Genomic DNA, 21,828 nt, shown 5'->3' with positions numbered 1-21,828 from the left:
CCTATTTTCGGACCGCCGGGTATGGGACCTGTCTGCTGCCCGCTCTGTCCGCGTCCCCGCGCATGCGCCATGAGCAGTCTAGCTTTGTTTATGCTTGAGTGAACACTAACCTGCGCTCTCATTTACGCATTTTACGATTATTTCGTTGTGTTTAGTGCTTGTGGGACTGTGAAATAAGCTGCCATAGGCCCAAAAAAACTTGCTAGTGGTACCCCTGTGGTAAAGAAAGTGAGAAACACCATAGATGTGAAGAAGGAAATAATACAGAAGTATGAGTGGTGAGAGACTTGTTGAGCTTGCCAGGATGTATGGGAAAAACAAGTCAACCATCGGTTCTATCCTGTCAAAGAAAGAACAAATCAAGGAAGCTGATGTTGCGAAAGGTGTTAATATAGGGAGTGGATGAGGTGCCTTCTTCAAAGATTAAGGAGATTTGTGTCAAGTGGAATGATGTCCAAATGTTTGTGCAGAAGTACCACCCTGAGCAAGCTGAAACAAGCCATCTTTGCAACAAGTTCAGTGACAGAACCATGTCCCATTTTAGGGAAATGTTAAAGAGGCGCCAGAAACAGAGGACTGTGGACAGTTATTTTGTGAGACAGGGGTCCAGTGACTCTCAAGCTGGCCCTAGTGGCATTAAAAAACAGAGAAGGGAAGTAACCCCAGAGAGGGCTTTACCTGAAGTCCTCATGGAGATGGATTCTCCTTCCAAACACTAACCCCAACTCCCTCTCTCCTCCTCCCTATCTTCCAGATGCCATCACCAATCTTCAATAAAGGTAAGTAAAAATGTTATTTTATATGTATTACTATACATAATTAAAAACTACAGTATTTGTTGTATGTAAAACTAATTAATCTCTATAAAATGTATTTTTTGTGTGAATATTTTTGGGTTTCTGGAATGGATTAATTGTATTTCCATTATTTCTTATGGGAAATATTGCTTCGAATTTCAGACTTTTCGAATTTAGAACTAGCTCCTGGAACGGATTAAGTTTGAGTTTTGAGGTTCCACTGTATACGTCTCACAAGCCACTGTGTTTGACATATATCTACTCATCAATTCTAGTGGCTTCAAATGAAGCAGGAGAAAGCTGGTAGCCCCACATGTGAGAGAATGGGTCTGTGTGGTCAGTGTGCACCATATTAAAAAAATCCTGCAGCAGGCAGTGCATAATGAGAAAAAAAATCTCCGACTGTTTTTTTTTTTAATTAAAATGCCGACTTTGCGGTCTATTTTTGTATGGTATTTATGGTTGTATTCTCGTTTTCTTGGTCTCATTTGATAGAATGGAAAGCACATTATAGAAATAGAGGTGATTTTGATTGGTTTTACTATGAAAAGAACCTTGAAATGGAGCTCAAATTAGGGGAAATGTTTGATTTTTGCCAATGTTCAAAAGTAAACAAATGATGTCATTTTCCAATAAATGTCCAAGTAGCCATTCTAATATGCAGTCATGAATGGGTTGACATTATTTATACAATTATTACAATATTGCAGTAGTCTGCATAACAGTAAATCTTCTATTTTTTGAATGAATAAAAATTCAAAATAGAAAGCAAGAGTAATATCAGAGGGGCCTGGAAACATGACTGATGAACAAAAAAATTTTTATTTTAGAGCCAGGAATGTCTGCATTGTTCATTCTGGACCCTATTTTGAAATTTTCATACTTTTTAATTTTCGTGAAATTAGCCAAATTGCAAATTTCTGACCACATTATTGGGTAGTTGAAATCGGTAAATGGGCAGTTTCTTGTACTCAATCGATACAAAAAATGGAGTTCTAAAGAAATAGGTATGAGTTTGGTCGACTGGAACAATGGAATTGACTGTTTTCGACGTATAAATACGTCTTACGAGCCAATGTTTCTGACGTATATATACTCAATAATTCTAGCGGCTTCAAATCAAGCGGGAGAAAGCTGGTAGGCCCACGAGTGAGAGAATGGGTCTGTGTGGTCAGTGTGAACCACATAAAAAAAATCGTAATGAGAAAAAAAAAACTGATAATTTTTTTTTGGAATAAAACGCCGACTTTGAGGTGTATTTTCGTAAAGTATTTATTGTTGTATTCGCGTTTTCATGGCCTTAGGTGATAAAATGTTAAACATATTACAGAAATAGAGATGATTTTCATTACTTTGACGATGAAAACGACCTTGAAACTGAGCTCAAAGTAGCGGAAATGTTCGATTTTTACCAATGTTCAGGAGTAAATAAATCACACCACACGTCCAATACACGTCAACTGGGGAGTCTAATGTTCTTTCACTAGTGCACTGATATTATTTATACCATTTTTACAATAATGCAGTAGTCTGCATAACAGTAAATTTTGTATTTTTTTGTATGAATAAAAAATCAAAATAGAAAGCAATAATAATATAAGAGGGGCCTAGAGATGTGACTAATGAACAGAGCATATGTTATTTTAGTGCCACGAATGTCTACCTTGTTTATTATGGACCCTATTTTGAAATTGGCATCTTTTTTAATTTGTGTGAAATTGGCCAAATTGCCAATTTCTAACCACCATATTGGGTAGTCCAAATTAGTAAATGGGAGGTTTCTTGTACTCAGCTGATAGATAAAATGGAGTTCTAAAGAAATAGCTATGAGTTTGGTCAACTGGAACAATGGAATTGGCTGAAAATAGGGCTCAAAGTCGGCGAAATCGCCGATACGCATATGTCGCCGAGACCGCTAACTTCGCAGGAGCATAATTCCACGAGTTTTCGACCAAATTTCGAACTTTTGGTGTCATTACCATCAGGAAAAGATTCTCTATCATTTCATAAGAAAATTTTTTTTTTTTTTTTTTAAAAATTGAGCGACATAGAAGGACAGTTTCAGAGAGGGGCCTGAAACAGTCAAAGGGTTAATCAAAAATAAAGCTCAAAGTGGGCAAAATCGCCAATTCGTAAATATCGCCGAGGTCGCTAACTTCACGAGAGCGTAATTCCATCAGTTTTCCATCAAATTTCGTTCTTTTGGTGTCATTACAATCGGGAAAAGATTCTCTACCATTTCATGAGAAATTTTTTTTTCTTTTTTCGGAAATTTTGCGACACCAGGAGACACCTCAGGATTTGGGGTTGCGACAGTCAAGGGGTTAAAAATAGGGTCCAGAATAAACAATGTAAACATTCCTAGCACTAAAAAACATTTCCTCTGTTCATCAGTTACATCCTCAGGCCTATCCCATATTATGCTTGCTTTAAATTTTAAATTTTTATCCACACAAAATATAGAAGATTTACTGTTTTGCAGACTACTGCATTATTGTAATAATTGTACTAATAATGTCAATTTATTCCTAAATGCGTATTAGACTGGCCAGCTGGACGCATATTGGACGAGTGACATCATTTATGCACTCTGGAATATTGGCTACTTTTTGTCCTGAAACTAATCAAAATTTCTTATTTCTCTAATATATTTTCCATTCTATCAAATGAGACCAAGAAACTGAGAATGCAACCATAAAAACCATACGAAAGTACACTGCAAAATCGCAGTTTTTCCCATCATGCACTGCATGAGGCAGGACTTTTTTATATGGTGCACATTCACCACTAAGACCCATTCTCTCATATGTAGGCCAAAATTTACTGCACACAGCTTATCTAAGCTGAGCTCATCACATAGTACTACAGCACCTGCCTGCAAAGGGTTAAGGTCCCAGAACAAACATTTTCTAATAAATATGTCCTAGTGTTTGCTCACATGTCGTTTTACATCTATGATTAGTCATTGTAGCTACGTGAGACTAGCTAGTCTCACGTTGCTCTATTTTCACAATGTATATATCAAGGTTTTCAATAGTTGTAGACCTTACTACCTCCTTCTTAACCCAGTATTTGTTGGAGTAAGGCTGTGAACCAAGTAATTAACAGACGCACAGTTAAAAAAAAAAAAATTACATTTGTGGGGTAGCATTAAACCTGTAGGGATCAATACAGTGTCTGGGGAATTGGAGGCAACTGAGTTCAGTCCAAGAAACTGAAGGACAATTATAATTCCTTGGATCAAGAGCCCTCACCAGCATCAAGGAACCTACCTGAGAGAAGCTCTGATAAAGCCTCTTGTAAAACACTATACTCAAATTACCTTTCCTGACTAATTAGTTGGTAACCTATAAAACTGTAATGATTAACTTCTTAAACAGTAATCGTGTTTATTAAATAGAGCACAATTAAAATGGTACAGTGTACTTACTGGAATATTTACAGTGCCACTCACAGTTCCTGGTTCCAGCTTGATGTTGGGTCTTTTTCTCTTCTGCCCCACTTTAATTTCAGAAGCCAATTTCTGTATCTGACAATATAAGTTTTTATAAGTACCATTATCTAAATAATCAAAATGAAATATTTATTGAAAAGATCAATTTTTTAACAACAGCTGTCTCCCACCAAGGTATGATGAGCCAAACCAGAAAATACATCTACCATCATTCATTCAATAGCTGTCTTGCCAGAAGTGAGCTAACATCACAATTAAGATTACCCTCGGACTACAACAACCCTACCTCTGCTTCAGAGTGCAGACAGTAGAACTATATACAAAAAATGATGTAATTAGTCCTTCAGCCTTGGAGCTGGTGAAGAGCACCATAGTCATGAAGAGTCTGGAGCACAGGCAAGAAGGCTGGCACTTACATGCTGGTGTCGGATGGTGAGGGACGTGTAGCAGACAAAGCCATTGTCACTGGTAGGCAGGATTCCCCAGTGGAAGTATGTCATACCCGAGGGATGGGCTAGTAATAGTTAAAGCTGTGGAGATGTCCTCTGAACCAAGATTCCATGATGTTGCAGTCCAACAAGTTGTATATGAATGGTATATAATACGGACATTATGAAAACAAGAATGTCTTTACAACCTTCTTAACTACTACTGACCCGTCCCTCAGGTATGACCTACTTCCATTGGGGAACCCCACCTACCCGTGACAATGTCTTCGTCTGCTACACATCCCTCACCACATGACATCACTATATAAGCACCAGCCTTCTTGCCTGTGCTCCAGACTCTTCACAACTACGGTGCTCTTCACCAGCTCCAAAGCTGAGGGACTGATTACCTCAACTTTTGTATATAGTTCTACTGTCTTCCAATTATGTCCTTGAATTTGTATTGATAGAGCCACAGGTTGGTAAAACATCGACAATAAAGATACCCAGATGTTTCACACGTGTCTGATTGTCAAACATTATGTTGCCTAAATTATTTTTTTCTTCCTCTAACTTTTTGGTTTAATTTTACTCATAACTCAAGAAGGTCTCATCCAATCAGCATCAAAATTTCATGGTATTGTCACCGCCACTGCTTCTTATCCTCATAGCAGACACAGATTAAAACATTCACCACAGTTTTGTATCATTTACAGAAGACACCAAAATAAGCATGAAAGTCTCGTTGGTAGACAACATGAAAAAGAATTGCATGAAGATATAAGCTGGATTTCCCAGCGGGCAGTGGAAAACAACATAACATTTAATGCTTATAAGTTCCAGCTGCTTAGGTATGGAAAGTATGAAGAACTCAAAAGAGGATACTGTAAACAAAACCAAAGATGATCATCAAATAGAAAAAAAAAAAAGAATATGTGAAAGACCTTGGAGTATTCATGTCAGCTGCACAAACTATTTCTCCTATTCTAAGAGGAATGCAGAACAAGGTCATATAACCTTGCTAAGCAAAATATTCCAGAGAATACATACACAAGACTGATGAGACCATACATATTACCATGGGGATAAATCACAACAAGAGTAACTGAGCACCTAACCAAGTTGTGCAGACCTTCAAAGGGCAATAAATATGTACGAGCTACACAATGCTGCAGAACCTCATTCCATACAGGTGGCCAACATAAGTATGTTAACAGCTAGCTCACATTAATCGAAAGAGGGAGGTCAAAGAGTTTGAATTTATCCCTCACACTAGAATAAGTACAGTATCATATAGAATGATCTTGAAGAAGAGGTGGTGGAGGTAGGCTCGATACATAGTTTTACGAGCAGGTATGAAAGTGCCCACAAGGTTAGGACCCTAGCAACCACAAATAGTGAGAGTACATTATAATTAATATATTCCAGGGGAAGTGCTAAGCCCATAGGGGTCATACGGCACCTGAGAAACGGGCAGTAATCAGATAGATTTCAGGAGTCTGCAGCTTAATTTCCTCAGGTCAAGAAGTGCTTGAAGGCAGCCTCTATGAAGGAAAATTGAAACATGCACAGACAGCTGGTTAACACTTTAAATTTTGCAGAATTAGTTCCTGTCCGACCAAGTTAAATGTCAATTTTTTAATAAATGGTTTAGAAAAGCAACAAGCTGATAAATGAGACACTTGTACAACATTTGGGTATCTTTATTCTGGAAACATTTTGCCAGCAAGCAGTTTTTTCAGTCCAATGCAGAGAATGGTGGATGATGATGAGTTTGAAGTAATCAGTCCCTAAGCCTGGAGTCAATGTGTTCAGTCCAACAATCTTGATAAAATTGCAGCATATTTGCGGAGATGGGGCTGATGTACTGCAGACAGATAAGATGGAGTAGTGGTAGGTAAAGTTACCAGTGGAAAGACCCACTAGTGAAGTAGGTCAGGCCTATAGGTTAGGCAAACTTTGAAAAATTCCCAACATCAAGATCCTAAGATGTTGCTGTGTCTGACAGAACTGCCTAACCTATAGGCATGACTTCTTTCCACTAGTGACTCCTACCACTGCTCCACTTCAACTTTTTTTCTTTTTTTTCAACAAGTCGGCCGTCTCCCACCGAGGCAGGTGACCAAAAAAAAGAAAGAAAGAAAATCCCCAAAAAGAAAATACTTTCATCATCATTCAACACTTTCACCACACTCACACATTATCATTGTTTTTGCAGAGGTGCTCAGAATACAACAGTATAGAAGCATACACATATAAAGATACACAACATATCCCTCCAAACTGCCAATATCCCAAACCCCTCCTTTAAAGTGCAGGCATTGTACTTCCCATTTCCAGGACTCAAGTCCAACTATATGAAAATAACCAGTTTCCCTGAATCCCTTCACTAAATATTACCCTGCTCACACTCCAACAGATCGTCAGGTCCCAAGTACCATTCGTCTCCATTCACTTCTACCTAACACGCTCATGCACGCTTGCTGGAAGTCCAAGCCCCTTGCCCACAAAACCTCCTTTACCCCCTCTCTCCAACCCTTTCGAGGACGACCCCTACCCCACCTTCCTTACCCTATAGATTTATATGCTTTCCATGTCATTCTACTTTAATCCATTCTCCCTAAATGACCAAACCACCTCAACAACCCCTCTTCTGCTCTCTGACTAATACTTTTATTAACTCCACACCTTTTCCTAATTTCCACACTCCGAATTTTCTGCATAATATTTACACCACACATTGCCCTTAAACAGGACATCTCCACTGCCTCCAACCGTCTCCTCGCTACTGCATTTACCACCCAAGCTTCACACCCATATAAGAGTGTTGGTACTACTATACTTTCATACATTCCCTTCTTTGCCTCCATAGATAACGTTTTTTGACTCCACATATACCTCAACGCACCACTCACCTTTTTTCCCTCATCAATTCTATGATTAACCTCATCCTTCATAAATTCATCCGCCGACACGTCAACTCCCAAGTATCTGAAAACATTCACTTCTTCCATACTCCTCCTCCCCAATTTGATATCCAATTTTTCTTTATCTAAATCATTTGATATCCTCATCACCTTACTCTTTTCTATGTTCACTTTCAACTTTCTACCTTTACACACATTCCCAAACTTATCCACTAACCTTTGCAAATTTTTCTTTAGAATCTCCCATAAGCACAGTATCATCAGCAAAAAGTAACTGTGTCAATTCCCATTTTGAATTTGATTCCCCAAAATTTAATCCCACCCCTCTCCCGAACACCCTAGCATTTACTTCCTTTACAACCCCATCTATAAATATATTAAACAACTTCATCTGTCTGCAGTTAATAAGCCTTATCTCCATAAATATACTAACTGCTATCAAGACTGATGGACTGAAAACATCAACTCCTGGCTGAGGGACTGATTGTCTCAAACTCCTCATCTTCTATCATTCTCTGTATTGGACTGAAGAAGCCACTGGCTGGTGAAATGCTTCTAAAATAAAGATACTCAAATGCTGCACAAATGTCTCGTTTAAATATTTATAGTGCATTAGAAATAAATATATTTTCTTTGTGAATATTAAAAATTAGCAAGAAGCTGTTTATGCTAGTAATTACATGGCTTTTCATTATATTACTCATTTATCAATATTTTACAATTATGTCATTAATATGCACTACAGAAAATACTACCTTTCTCTTTTCATCTTCATGTGTTCGTAAAGCAGTGCTGGCAAGGGAATTTTGCTGCCCTTTATCTTCATTTACCATATCACGCGAAGGGCATTTGCAACATTTCACGTCCAAAATCTGGCGTCCTATTTCCACGCCAGTACTGCAATATCATTCAAAACATTTAGTAAAAAAAAAAAAAAACCCAGATCCTGATTTATTTAAAACACAATTAAATATTAAGTCTTGAACCAAATTTTGTCAGGTGTGTTGCCAGTATATGAGAATGTATTAACATGTCTTCTTAAGGGAACACTGGGACACGGACTATCTTTAACCCTTTGACTGTTTTGGTCGTATATATACATCTTATGAGCCACCGTGTTTGACGTATTGATACAAATAAATTCTAGCGGTTTCAAATCAAGCAGGAGAAAGCTGGTAGGCCTACATGTGAAAGAATGGGTCTGCGTGGTGGGTGTGCACCCTGTGAAAAAAATCGGGGACTCAGTGGTGCACTGTGGGAACGCCATCTTGGTAATTAATCCTTGTTCACCAAGCCTCGCGGTAAGAAGCACCTCACTCCTCAGCAGACTGGAGGTTTTTTGTTCCCAAGTGATAGCTCTAACAGCGATGGAAGCGCCAGCGAAAGTGAATTTCATGGTTTTGGATAGGGTGTGACCGAAAGCAGTGCCCAGGATAACGTAATTAATGATGAAAATCCAGATGACCCACAACCTTCCACCTCTGGTGCTGGGCCGTCTCAATCATGTTCACCTGTACCAGGACAAAAGAGGAAACTATTTCGTCATGTACAAAACTCAGATGTGAGCAGTGAAAGTGATAATGATACTGATTTCCAAGCTACTGAAAGCAGTTCTAGTTGCGACAGTGAGGGTAAATATTCTCCAGTGAAGTGGCAGTATGCACGACGCAGCATGCATTCTGGTAGTGTCTCACATGTTATTCCAAGTAGTAGTAGTAATTTTCGGACCACATCCTGTGGCCCTACACCAAGAACTAATAGTGACGATGACGACATTGTTACATTGGGGATGAATAATGTGAGCGGGGTGGCAGGTGGTGGTGCTGGTGGTGGCATGAGTCATGTGGCACCAGCAGTGGGCCACACTACTTCCTCAGCACAGCCACAACCACCCTCAACCAACCCCATACTCCCACAACCACAACTACGTGTAAATATCCAGGACCCACCAGCAGACTGCATCTGGGATTGGCAGCAAGGTGACAATTTTATTCCCAATCCCCATCACTCTGATGAAATACAAAGTGGAATACGGCCATCATGTACACTTGGGAACAATGCCACTGAACTGGAATGCTTTCAGTTATTCTTTGATGAACCCCTGATGGACATTATTGTCAAGGAAAGCAATACATACTTTGAGTATACCATGGCAAACAATTCTTTCACCAAGATCACGCCTACACCAGTGGAAGCACACAACTGTGGGAGAGATGTATCTGCTCTTTGCCACAATAATGCTTATGTGTATAAGCACAGTGTCAACACATACAGGTCGACAGACCGCTCGATTTCAACCCTAGCTTTCAATGACTTTATACCAATGAATAGATTTGTGCTACTATTACATATGCTACACTTCTCAGACATAAGGCCTAACAGAAGCGACAGGTTATATAAGATCAGGAATGTGTTTATGTACCTGAAACAAAAGTGCTGTATGTATATTTATCCCTTCAGGAAGCTTCTTATTGATGAGTCTTTGATTTTGTTCAAAGGCAGACTGTCATTCAAGCAGTACATACCAAGCAAGAGGAAACAGTGGTCAGTCGTCACGTGAGGTCACAGGCCCTGAGCTGCTTTGGGGATTAGTGTGGGCGGTTACAAAGCCATGGCTTGCTTTTGCAGTGTTTTAAAAACTGAGGTTGGAGAGCTGAAGGAGGAAGTCTTGCTTCTTCAGAAGGAAATCAGGAGGCTGAAGGTTCACCTCAATAGGTCTGGGAGCGAGTGTGAGGTAGCTAGAACGGTGGAGGGGAACGAGGCTACCAGCAGCGAGGTGCAGTCCAGCACCTGCTACAAGTGGCAAGTGGTTCCCAGTAATGGGAAGAGCATCAAAATAAGGAAAGTTAAGAGAGAAGATTTGAAGGAAGGAAATCACTTCTCTGTTCTTCAGGATGAGTGTACTTCAGTGGCCAGTGAAGGTAAAGGTACTACTTTCCCTGCAAATAGAGGCAAGTGCATCCTTGTGGTTGGTGACTCACAGGAAAGTTATATGGACCATGCTTTCTGTAATAGGAATAAGAAGGAAAGAGATAGTGTGTGCTTCCTTGGAGCTGGTGTTAATGACATAGTCAACAGGTTGGATAATATGTCAGGTAATGGGAACAAGCCTATTATCTGTCTCAATGCTGGTGGAAATGATACTGGGAAGGGTAGGAGAGAAGAGCTGCTAGATAAGTACAGGTCAGCAATAGATTTAATTAAGGGGTCCCAATCATATACAGCATCTTGCCTAGAAGGGGAGTGGGCAATGAATGGTTGTCTAGGGCAATTGGTGTAAATTGCTGGCTAGACAGATACTGCAAGGAACTTCCAATCCCATTCATTGACAACTGGGGACAACTTTTATGGCAAACATGATATGTATGTAAGGGATGGGGTACATCTTTCTGGGGCAGGGCTGGTAGCTCTTGCAAACTCAATCGAGAGGGCCATTGCTGAAATGCCTAGGATTTTAAATTGATAGAGGTATGGGTGTGTGTGTGGGAAACAGTCAGGTTGCAACACTAGGGTTGAAAACAGTAAATGTATAAAAGACATTCATCATGAAGGGAGACAGCAGAGGGCAGCAAGGGACTAGCTCCCTTAAGGCCTACTATACTAATAGCAGGAGTGTAAGAAATAAGTTAGACGAGCTAAGATTAATTGCAAGTGCAGGAAACAGATCTTTCTTCTTTCAACGTACCAGCCGTATCCCACTGAGGTGGGGTGGCCCATAAGAAAAAACTAAAGTTTCTCCTTTTAAATTTAGCAATATATACAGGAGAAGGGGTTACTAGCCCCTTGCTCCCGGCATTTTAGTTGCCTCTTATGACACGCATGGAGGAAACAGATATCCTTGCTATAACAGAGACCTGCCTCAATCTGCAAGATAGACAGAAGCCTTCTGAATATCACATACAAGGCTATAAATTATTCCACACTGACAGGGTCAACAGGAAGGGTGGTGGAGTAGCGATGTACGTCAGAGACAATTTAAATTGCTGTGTTAGACAAGATATAAAATTAGAAGTGTCAGCCATTGAATCTGTTTGGTTACAGCTTCTCGAGGGCTGTGAAAAACTAATTTTGGGTGTGATTTACAGGGCCCCAAATCTTGATAGGGAGTGCGGTAAATTCCTATGGGATGACATTCGTAAGGCCTCTACATACGAAAATGTTGTGATGATGGGAGATTTCAACTATAGACCGACTGACTGGAGCAATTTGACAAGAAATTTAGAGTCAAGTGACTTTCTTGATATGATTCAGGATTGTTTTTTAAAACAGTTTGTGACAGAGCCAACTAGAGCAAATAACCTGCTTGACTTGGTTCTTGCCAGCAGGGAAACTTTAATTAATAATCTTGAGGTTAATGATGAGCTTGGGGAAAGTGATCACAAATCACTCAGTTTTAATATATCATGGAATTCCCCTAACAATGGCAATCAAGTTTCTGTCCCTGACTTCTGCTTGGCTCATTTCATAAGACTGAAAAATTACTTGGGTGGGCTGAACTGGAATGACCTGGCTATGGGTCAGGTAGGTGGCGATGATTGCTGATATGACGTTTTCCAGGGCATAGTTCTAGCTGCTCAGACAACTTATGTTCCAAATTGGGAAATCAGATCAAGCAAAAATGATCCTAAATGGATGAACAATAGATTAAAACATCTCATTGGTCAAAAGAGAGGCATATATAGGCAAAGCAAAAGAGAAGAGGTGCAATTAAGAAATCAATATATTTAGTTAGAGAGAGAAATAAAAAAGGAAATAAGAAAAGCAAAAAGAGATTATGAGGTTAGAGTTGCAAGAGAATTGAAGACTAACCCAAAAAGATTCTTTCAGGTATACAGAAGTAAGATCTGGGACAAGATAGGCCCACTCAAAAGTTACTTGGGTCAGCTCACGGACAGTGATAAGGAAATGTGTAGAATTTTTAACACATACTTCCTCTCAGTTTTTACAAAGGAAGATACGAGCGATATTCCAGAAATAATAAATTAAGTAGAACAGGATGATAAACTATGCACGATTAGGGTCACAAGTGACATGGTCCTTAGGCAAATAGATAAATTAAAACCTAACAAATCCCCAGGCCCTGATGAACTGTATGCAAGGGTTCTAAAGGAATGTAAAGAGCAGCTTAGCAAACCTTTGGCTAATCTTTTCAGCATATCACTATAGACTGGCATGGTGCTAGATAAGTGGAAAATGACAAATGTGATACCTATTTTCAAAGCAAGTGACAGGTTCTCAGCTTCGAACTATAGACCAATAAGCCTAACCTCCATAGTGGGAAAATTTATGGAATCAGTAATTGCCGAGGCAGTGCGTAGCCACCTTGAAAAGCATAAATTAATCAACAAATTTCAGCATGGCTTTACAAAGTGGCATTCCTGCCTTTTTTCACTAAGGTATTTGAGGAGGTAGATCATGGTAATGAATATGATATTGTGTATATGGACCTCAGCAAGGCTTTTGACAGGGTCCCACATCAGAGACTACTGAGGAAAATAAAGGCACGTGGAAGAGGAGGAAAAATTTTTTCCTGGATGGAGGCATGGTTGACAAATAGGCAGCAGAGAGTTTGCATAAATGGAGAGAAGTCAGAGTGGGGAAGCGTCACGAGCGGTGTTCCACAGTGGTCAGTGTTGGGCCCCCTGTTGTTCACAATGTACAAAAACGACATTGATGAGGGCATAAAGAGTGACATAAGCAAGTCTGTTGATGACACCAAAATAGGCCGTCGAATTCATTCTGACGAGGACATTAGAGCACTCCAGGAACATCTGAATAGACTGATGTAGTGGTCGGAGAAGTGGAAGATGCAGTTTAATACACCTACCATCTGACTTACGACCGAGTTCGGTTCCGAGAAACCGGTCATTAAGTCGAAATGGTAGTAAATCGAACTTTACTACTGAATATCAACAAAACATTTTTGTAATGACTATTTTATTGTTTGATTTTGGTATTTCATGTTTTACTTTACTTTTTATGCTGTTAGTACTGTATTTTATACTGTAAGGTTTAGGATAAACACTGTGTACAACAAAAATAGTTGTATTTCCCAGAAATTTGGCATAAAAAACACGGTCGTAAGTCGAGTGGTCGTAAGTCGAGCAGGTCGTAAGTCGGATGGTAGGTGTATAGACAAATACAAAGTTCTAAATGTTGGACAGGAAAATAACAATGCCACATATAAACTAAATAACGTAGATCTTAATATAACGGATTGCGAAAAAGATTTAGGAGTTCTGGTTAGCAGTAATCTGAAACCAAGACAACAATGCATAAGTGTTCGCAAAAAAGCTAACAGAATCCTTGCCTTCATATCAAGAAGCATAAATAATAGGAGTCCTCAGGTTGTTCTTCAACTCTATACTATATCCTTGGTTAGATCTCATTTAGATTATGCTGCACAGTTTTGGTCACCGTATTACAGAATGGATATAAATGCTCTGCAAAACATACAAAGGAGGATGACAAAGCTGATCCCATGTATCAGAAATCTTCCCTATGAGGATAGACTGAGGGCCCTGAATCTGCACTCTCTAAAAAGGTGTAGAATCAGGGGCAATATGACTGAGGTGTATAAATGGAAGACAGGAATAAATAAAGGGGATGTAAATAACATGCTGAAAATATCTAGCCTAGACAGGACTCATAGCAATGGTTTTAAGTTGGAAAAATTCAGATTCAGGAAGGATATAGGGAAGCACTGGTTTGGTATTAGAGTTGTGGATGAGTGGAACAAACTCCCAAGTACAGTTATAGAGGCTAAAACGTTGTGTAGTTTTAAAAATAGGTTAGATAAATACATGAGCGGGTGTGGGTGGGTGTGAGTTGGACCTGATTAGCTTGTGCTACTAGGTCAGTTGTCATGTTCCTTCCTTAAGTGAATGTGAACTGACCTGACTAGGTTGGGGCATTGGCTTAAGTTGGTAGGAGACTTGGACTTGCCTTGCATGGGCCAGTAGGCCTGCTGCAGTGTTCCTTTTTTCTTATGTTCTTATACAGTTATTTATACTGTATGATTGCAAAAGTGGTTTGGTTTTGGATATAATTGTGTACACTGGCAGTAATACATTGCAAGATACCAGGAAATTACTAGGCATCTCTGGTGATGTGGTTAGAACAATGATGGAACCATGTCTTGGTAAGAGGCATATTTTATATACTGATAGCTAGTACACAAGTCCCTTATTCAGTGATTTCTTGCGAGTTAACATGACAGATGTGTGTGGGAGAGTGAGTGGACATCACAAGCATATGCCCAGGTTCGACTCAGGCACTCGTAGAGGTGATGTTCAGGTGTTTGCTGCCAATGACACCGTGGCATTTCGGTGGCATGACAAACGTGATGTCACATTGACATCAGTTCACCGACACGAAATGGTAGACACTGGCAAGCAGAATAGAAAGACCAATGAACCCATTGTAAAACCTGCAGCTGTGATGGCCTGCAACTTCAATATGCACTTAGTGGGCAAATGCGACACGTGGACTGGATTTGCTGATTGTGTTCACAAGAGTTATAAGTGGTACATAAAACACTTTTTCCATCTTCTTGACATTTCCATGCTGAATGCTTATAATATGTACAAGTTGAAGACCAACAACAAACCCAAATATATGGTGAATTTTGTTTGTCAGTTATCAGACAAATAATATTCAAGTACAGTGGAACCTCTACTTGCGAGCGTGTCCACGTGTGAGTTTTTCCAAATACGAGCAGTCGATGGGTCGATTTTTTACTTCCATACGCGAGCAAAATTTCCACAAGCGAGCAGACCTCAAGGCAGGTTCCTTGACACTAGTGAGGGGCTCTTGCTCTTGATCTCGGGAAATGTATCTTATTTGTTTGTTGGACTATCTTATTGAAACTTGGGCAGTGTATGATGGAAAGATGCTTCTTAACCCTTTGAGGGTCGACAGGCCCTCTCCGAAACTCGTTCTCAGGGTTGGCCAAATTTCAAAAAAAAAAAAAAAAATTTTTTTTTCTTATGAAAAAATAGTTTTTTCTTCTAAACATTATAGGCTAAACAAAAAAATTTTAACGTCAATACTTACCGAGATATGGAGGCGTGAAATTTGCCAAAATTGAACAACATATGGTAACATCGCCGACTGCTGTCACCCGGTATTTTTCTATTTACTTTTTTATGTACTATTTTCAATTATTTTTCAATTTTTCTTTTTCTGAGTAACTTTTATGGCCTCTGAGGCCAACATGATCAGTATTTTGTAAGTTATTTCTTTTTCAATACTACACAATAAGGGCATAAACACTGTTGTCATTATTTTGTTTATAGAAAATATTTACACAAACAAACGATATGAAATGTTGTTTATTACTATTTTTCTATATTTTATATACACATATACAGTCACAGGGAATGTTTCTAGAAGTTCTGAAGCCTGTGGAACTCTTTGAAACATGGTGTCATGCACAGTGGAGTTTTACACTCCTCACACATAAAACGAGTGTCTCTGCGTTGTTGTGGGCGTTTTTTTGTATGTGCACAGACGTAACAGCTCTTCTGAGCCTTTTTCTTGAAAGCAGTAGCAGGCAGTTTTACCAGGAAGTGATCACCATGCTTCAGACGAGCAGGTAGTTGTTGATAATTTGGTGGGCGGTCAATTGCAGGTGCTGTTCCTTGGTACTTGAATACTATTTGTCTGATGACAGACAAACAGAATTCGCCGTACTGTGGTTTGTTTCTGGTCCTCATCTTATACATATTATAAGCATTGAGCATGGAAATGTCCAGAAGATGGAAAAACAGTTTGATGTACCACTTATAACTCTTGCGAACACAATCAGCAAACCCAATCTGCATGTCACATTTGTCCACTGAACGCATGTTGAAGGTGTAATCAATCACAGCTGCAGGTTTTAGAATGGGTTCATTGCTCTCTCTATGCTGCCTGCCACTGTCTGCCATTTCATTAGGGTGAATTGATGACAACAGTGTGACATCTCGTTTGTCATGCCACCGAAATGCCATGATGTGATTGGCAGCAAACGCCTGCACCTCACCTCTACGAGTGCCAGCGTCAAACCTGGGCATATGTTTCCGATTTGCACGCACTGTGCCACACACATCTGTCATGTTCACTCGCAAAAAATCACTGAGTGAGGGGCTTGTGTACCAGTTATCTGTATATAATATATGCCCCTTACCAAGGTATGGTTCTATCATTGTTCGAACCACATCACCAGAGATGCCCAATAACTTCCTGGTATTTTGCAATGTATAACTTCCAGTGTACACAATAATATCCAATACCAGACCACTGTAACAATCACAAAGCACAAAACTTTATACCAAAGCGTTTCCTCTTGCTTGGTATGTACTGCTTGAAAGAGTCTTCCTTTGAACAGAATCAAAGACTCGTCAATTACAAGCTTCCTGAAGGGATAAAAATGCGTACTGAATTTCTGTTTCAGATACACAAACACATTCCTAATCTTATATAACCTGTCAGTTCTGTCAGGCCTGGTTTTATCTGAGAAGTGAAGCATACGTAACATTAGCACAAATCGATTCACTGGCATTATATCACTGAAACCTGGGGTTGCAATCAGGCGGTCTGTTGACCAGTATGATTTCACTTTGTGCTTATACACATGTGGCATAAGCATTATTGTGGCAAAGAAAAGATACATCTCAGCCACAGTTGACTCCTTCCACTGGTGTAGACGTGATTTTGGTGAAAGTAATGTGTTTGCCATGGTGTACTCGTAGTATGTGTTGCTTTCCATGACAATACTTTTCATCAGTAGTTCGTCAAAGAATAACTCGAAACATTCCAGTTCAGTGGCATTGTTCCCAAGTGTACAAGATGGCCGTATTCCACTTTGGCTGTCATCAAACTGGTGGGCATTTGGAACAAAATTGACAGCTTCCTGCCAATCCCAGGTGCGGTCTGCTGGTGGGTACTGGACAATGACAGGTGGTTGTGGTTGTGGAGGTTGTGGTTGTGGAGGCTGGTGTGGTGGGTGAGTGGGGGATGGTGGCCTTTGTTCTATATCAGCTGAGGCAGCGGCGTGGGTGGCAGCATGGCCCACTGCTGGTGCCTCACCGCCAGCACCACTACCACCACGCACATTTTCCATCCCAATTGCAACAGTATCTTCGTCATTTTCACTGTCTGTTCCTGTTGTACAGCCACGGGATGTACTCCGAGATACACTCCTTCCCCTTGGTATAACATATGGCACACTACCAGAGCGCATATATCGTCGTATATACTGACGCTTCACTGGGGAATATTGCACTTCACTATCACTACTGGAACTAGTTTGAAGAGCTTGTAGTTCATATTCACTATCACTATCATCACCCATGCTCTCATCTGAGTCTGGGATTTGGGAAAATAGAAGTTTCCTCTTGGGTTCTGGAACAACTGAACGTGAACAAGAGGGCCCAGCACCAGAGGTGGAAGGCTGAGGGTCGTCTGGGTTTTCCTCACTATTACTGATATTATGGTCATTAGTTTCAGTCAAAACCTCACTAAAACCACGAAACTCATCTTCACTGGCACTTCCATCAGTATTAGAACTGTCACTGGGGAACAAAAGTGTCCCAATTCGCCGAGGAGCGAGGAGCTTCTTACCGCGAGGCATGGTGGACATTGTTTACTAAGAGGGCATTCCCACAATGCACCACTGGGTCCCAGATTTTTTTTCTACCGCGCACACCGACCACGCAGACCCATTCTCTCACACCTAGGCCTACCAGCCTTTTCCCGCGAGATTTGACGGCGCTAGAATTTATGCGTACTAGTACGTCAAAAACCCCTACGCCTAAGACGTACTAGTACGGCCGAAACCCTCAAAGGGTTAATGTACACCAAAAATGAAAGAAATCTAAGCATAAATAATGAAGTTCACTTCTCAGCAATTAACCACCCCTTAGTGGTAATTTTGAATGGTTTTTATGGTTGTATTCTCGTTTTTTTTAGTCTCATTTGATAGAATGGAAGATAAATTACAGAAATATATATGATTTTGATTGCTTTCACGACAAAAAGTACCTTGAAATAGAGCTCAACCTAGGAGAAATGGTCCATTGCTTGGCTGTTTCAGTGTAAACAAATGACATCACAGTAAATCTTATATTTATTGTGAATAAAAATTACAATTTATATAATAATAATAATAATAATAATAATAATAATGAAAGAAATCTAAGCATAAATAATGGAGCTCACTTCTCAGCAATTAGCCACCCCTTAGTGGTATTTTTGTATGGTTTTTATGGTTGTATTCTCATTTTTTTGGTTTCATTTGATTTTGATTGGTTTCATGACGAAGTGCCTTGAAATTGAGTTCAACCTAGGAGAAGTGGTCCACTGCTTGGCTGTTTCACTGTCCATTCCAATATGCAGTCGCGAATGGGTTGACATATTTATACAATTATTGCAATAAGGAATAACAGTAAATCTTATATTTTTTGTGTGAATAAAAATTACAAATAATTTATATAATAATAATAACGATAATAATAATATGTATAATAATAATATGAATAATAACAATACGTATAATAATAATAATAATAATAGTAGTAGTATAATACAATAATAATAATTATAATAATAATACATATATAATAATAATGTACTACATATAATAATTATAATAATAGATGGCTTCAAAAGGCCGTCACTAGATGGCAGTGTTTACCACAACAAAGAGGGAGCGGTTGTGGCCACCTCCACCTGTTATATAATGACATTTTATTCATTCTAGAGTATATATCGTGTTTCTATGTTATTTATATTGTCTGTTATGTCATACTAGATGAACTGTGATAGATAAATAAGCAGTATAGATGATATTAGCGAAATTATTCATGAAGAATTTTGCCCGGACTCCAGACAAACTCTCTTCCACCGCCGACACCGCCCATACCACTACATGAATGGCATACAGTGGACCCCCGGTTTATGATATTATTTCATTCCAGAAGTATGTTCAGGTGCCAGTACTGACCGAATTTGTTCCCATAAGGAATATTGTGAATTAGATTAGTCCATTTCAGACCCCCAAACATACACATACAAACGCACTTACATAAATACACTTACATAATTGGTCGCATTGGGAGCTGATCGTAAACCGGGGGTCCACTATTTTATTCATTCTAGAGTATATATCATGTATCTATGTTATTCATATTGTTTATTATGTCATACTAGATGAACTGTGATAGATAAATAAGCCGTATAAATGATATTAGCGAAATTATTCATGAAGTATTTTGCCCGGTGTCCAGACAAACTCTCGTCCACCGCCTACACCACCCATACCACTACATGAATGACATTTTATTCATTTTAGAGTATATATCAGGTTTCTATGTTATTTATATTGTTTATTATGTCATATTAGATGAAGTGAGATAGATAAATAAATCGTAGAGTTGACATTAACGAAATTATTGAAGTACAGAATTCCACTGGAACGGATTAATTGCATTTCAATTAATTTAAATGAGGAAAATTGACTCTTGCAAACGAGCAAATCAAGTTGCGAGCAAGGTCATGGAACGGATTAAACTCGCAAGTAGAGGTTCCACTGTACCAAGGAACAACACTTGAAATAGACCAGCGCCCACGAAATTATCGACACGTCCTATCGTCTGAGGCCTGGTGATCACTACCCCATACCACTGCCTTCTACTGCTCTCAAGAAAAATGCTCAGAAGAGGTGTTTTGTCTATGCACATACCACAAAACACCCACAAAAATGCAGACACTTGTTTTATGTGTGAGGAGTGTAAAACACCATTGTGAACACACCATGTTTCCAAGAATTCCAAAAGCTGCAGCAGTTCTAGGAAAGTGTCCAGTGATAGTACATATGTATATATATACAGTGGACCCCCGCATACCGATTTTAATCCGTGCAAGAGGGGTCATTGGTATGCGAAATAATCGGTATGCGAATGAATTTTCCCCATAAGAAATAATGGAAATCAAATTAATCCGTGCAAGACACCCCAAAGTATGAAAAAAAAAAATTTTTACCACATGAAATATTAATTTTAATACACACAAACTGAAAAAGGCATGCACAATTACATGACACTTACTTTTATTGAAGATCTGGTGATGATTGATGGGATGGGAGGAGGAGAGAGTGTTAGTGTTTAGAAGGGGAATCCCCTTCCATTAAGACTTGAGGTGTCCAGTCCTTTTCTGGGGTTACTTCCCTTCTTCTTTTAATGCCACTAGGACCAGCTTCAGAGTCACTGGACTTCTGTCGCACAACATATCTGTCCATAGTGGCCTGTACCTCTCGTTCCTTTATGACTTCCCTAAAGTGTTTCACAACATTGTCAGTGTACAGGTTGCCAACACGGCTTGCAATAGCTGTGTGAGGGTGATTTTCATCAAAAAAGGTTTGCACTTCAAGCCACTTTGCACACATTTCCTTAATCTTTGTAGTAGGCAACTTCTTCAATTTCTCTCTCCCCTCCTCTGAACCAGTTTCCTCAGGTCTGGCCTCTTGCTGTTGAAGTTGATCTATCAGCTCATCAGTGGTTAGTTCTTCATTGTCCTCCTCCACCAACTCTTCCACATCCTCCCCACTAACCTCCAACCCCAAGGACTTTCCCAATGCCACAATGGATTCCTCAACTGGCATAATCCTCTCAGGGTTAGCCTCAAACCCTTCAAAATCCCTTTTGTCTACACATTCTGGCCACAGTTTCTTCCAAGCAGAGTTCAAGGTCTTCTTAGTCACTCCCTCCCAAGCCTTACCTATAAGGTTTACACAATTGAGGATATTAAAGTGCTCTCTCCAAAACTCTCTTAGAGTCAGTTGAGTTTCTGAGGTCACTACAAAGCACCTTTCAAACAGAGCTTTTGTGTACAGTTTTTTGAAGTTTGCAATAACCTGCTGGTCCATGGGCTGCAGGAGAGGAGTGGTATTAGGAGGCAAAAACTTGATGTTAATGAATTTCATGTCCCCATAAAGTCGCTCTGCCACGTCTGTAGGATGACCAGGGGCATTGTCTAACACCAGGAGGCACTTAAGTTCTAATTTCTTTTCAGTTAGGTAATCTTTCACATTGGGGGCAAATGCATGGTGTAACCAGTCATAGAAAAAGTCCCTAGTGATCCATGCCTTACTGTTTGCCCTCCACAGCACACACAAATTCTCCTTGAGGACATTCTTTTGCCTGAACGCTCTGGGAGTTTCAGAGTGATACACTAATAAAGGC

At 39.6% G+C, this 21,828-nt stretch overlaps 1 protein-coding gene across 2 annotated transcripts in view; it reads right to left on the bottom strand.

Moving 5' to 3' along the window:
• The window catches only part of LOC128695336 (uncharacterized), a 40,166-nt gene extending 18,826 nt beyond the window's left edge, over positions 1-21,340 (bottom strand). Inside the window, exons 1-2 of one of the 2 annotated variants that reach the window (XR_011391925.1) lie at positions 8,362-21,340; positions 4,228-4,326 (exon numbers count right to left, since the gene is read on the bottom strand). Coding sequence is in view for 1 of the 2 variants with exons in the window: in XM_070084454.1 (XP_069940555.1) it covers positions 4,228-4,326; positions 8,362-8,439 (177 nt within the window). In the remaining variant the exon portion in view is untranslated. The remainder of the gene's footprint in view (positions 1-4,227; positions 4,327-8,361) is intronic. The other variant, XM_070084454.1, reaches the window with a different exon arrangement.
• Positions 21,341-21,828: the final 488 nt, after the last annotated feature.

This window comes from Cherax quadricarinatus, chromosome 13 (genome assembly GCF_038502225.1).
Source record: "Cherax quadricarinatus isolate ZL_2023a chromosome 13, ASM3850222v1, whole genome shotgun sequence".
In the NCBI taxonomy this organism is placed as follows: domain Eukaryota; kingdom Metazoa; phylum Arthropoda; class Malacostraca; order Decapoda; family Parastacidae; genus Cherax; species Cherax quadricarinatus.
This window is presented reverse-complemented; position numbering and strand designations above follow the sequence as displayed.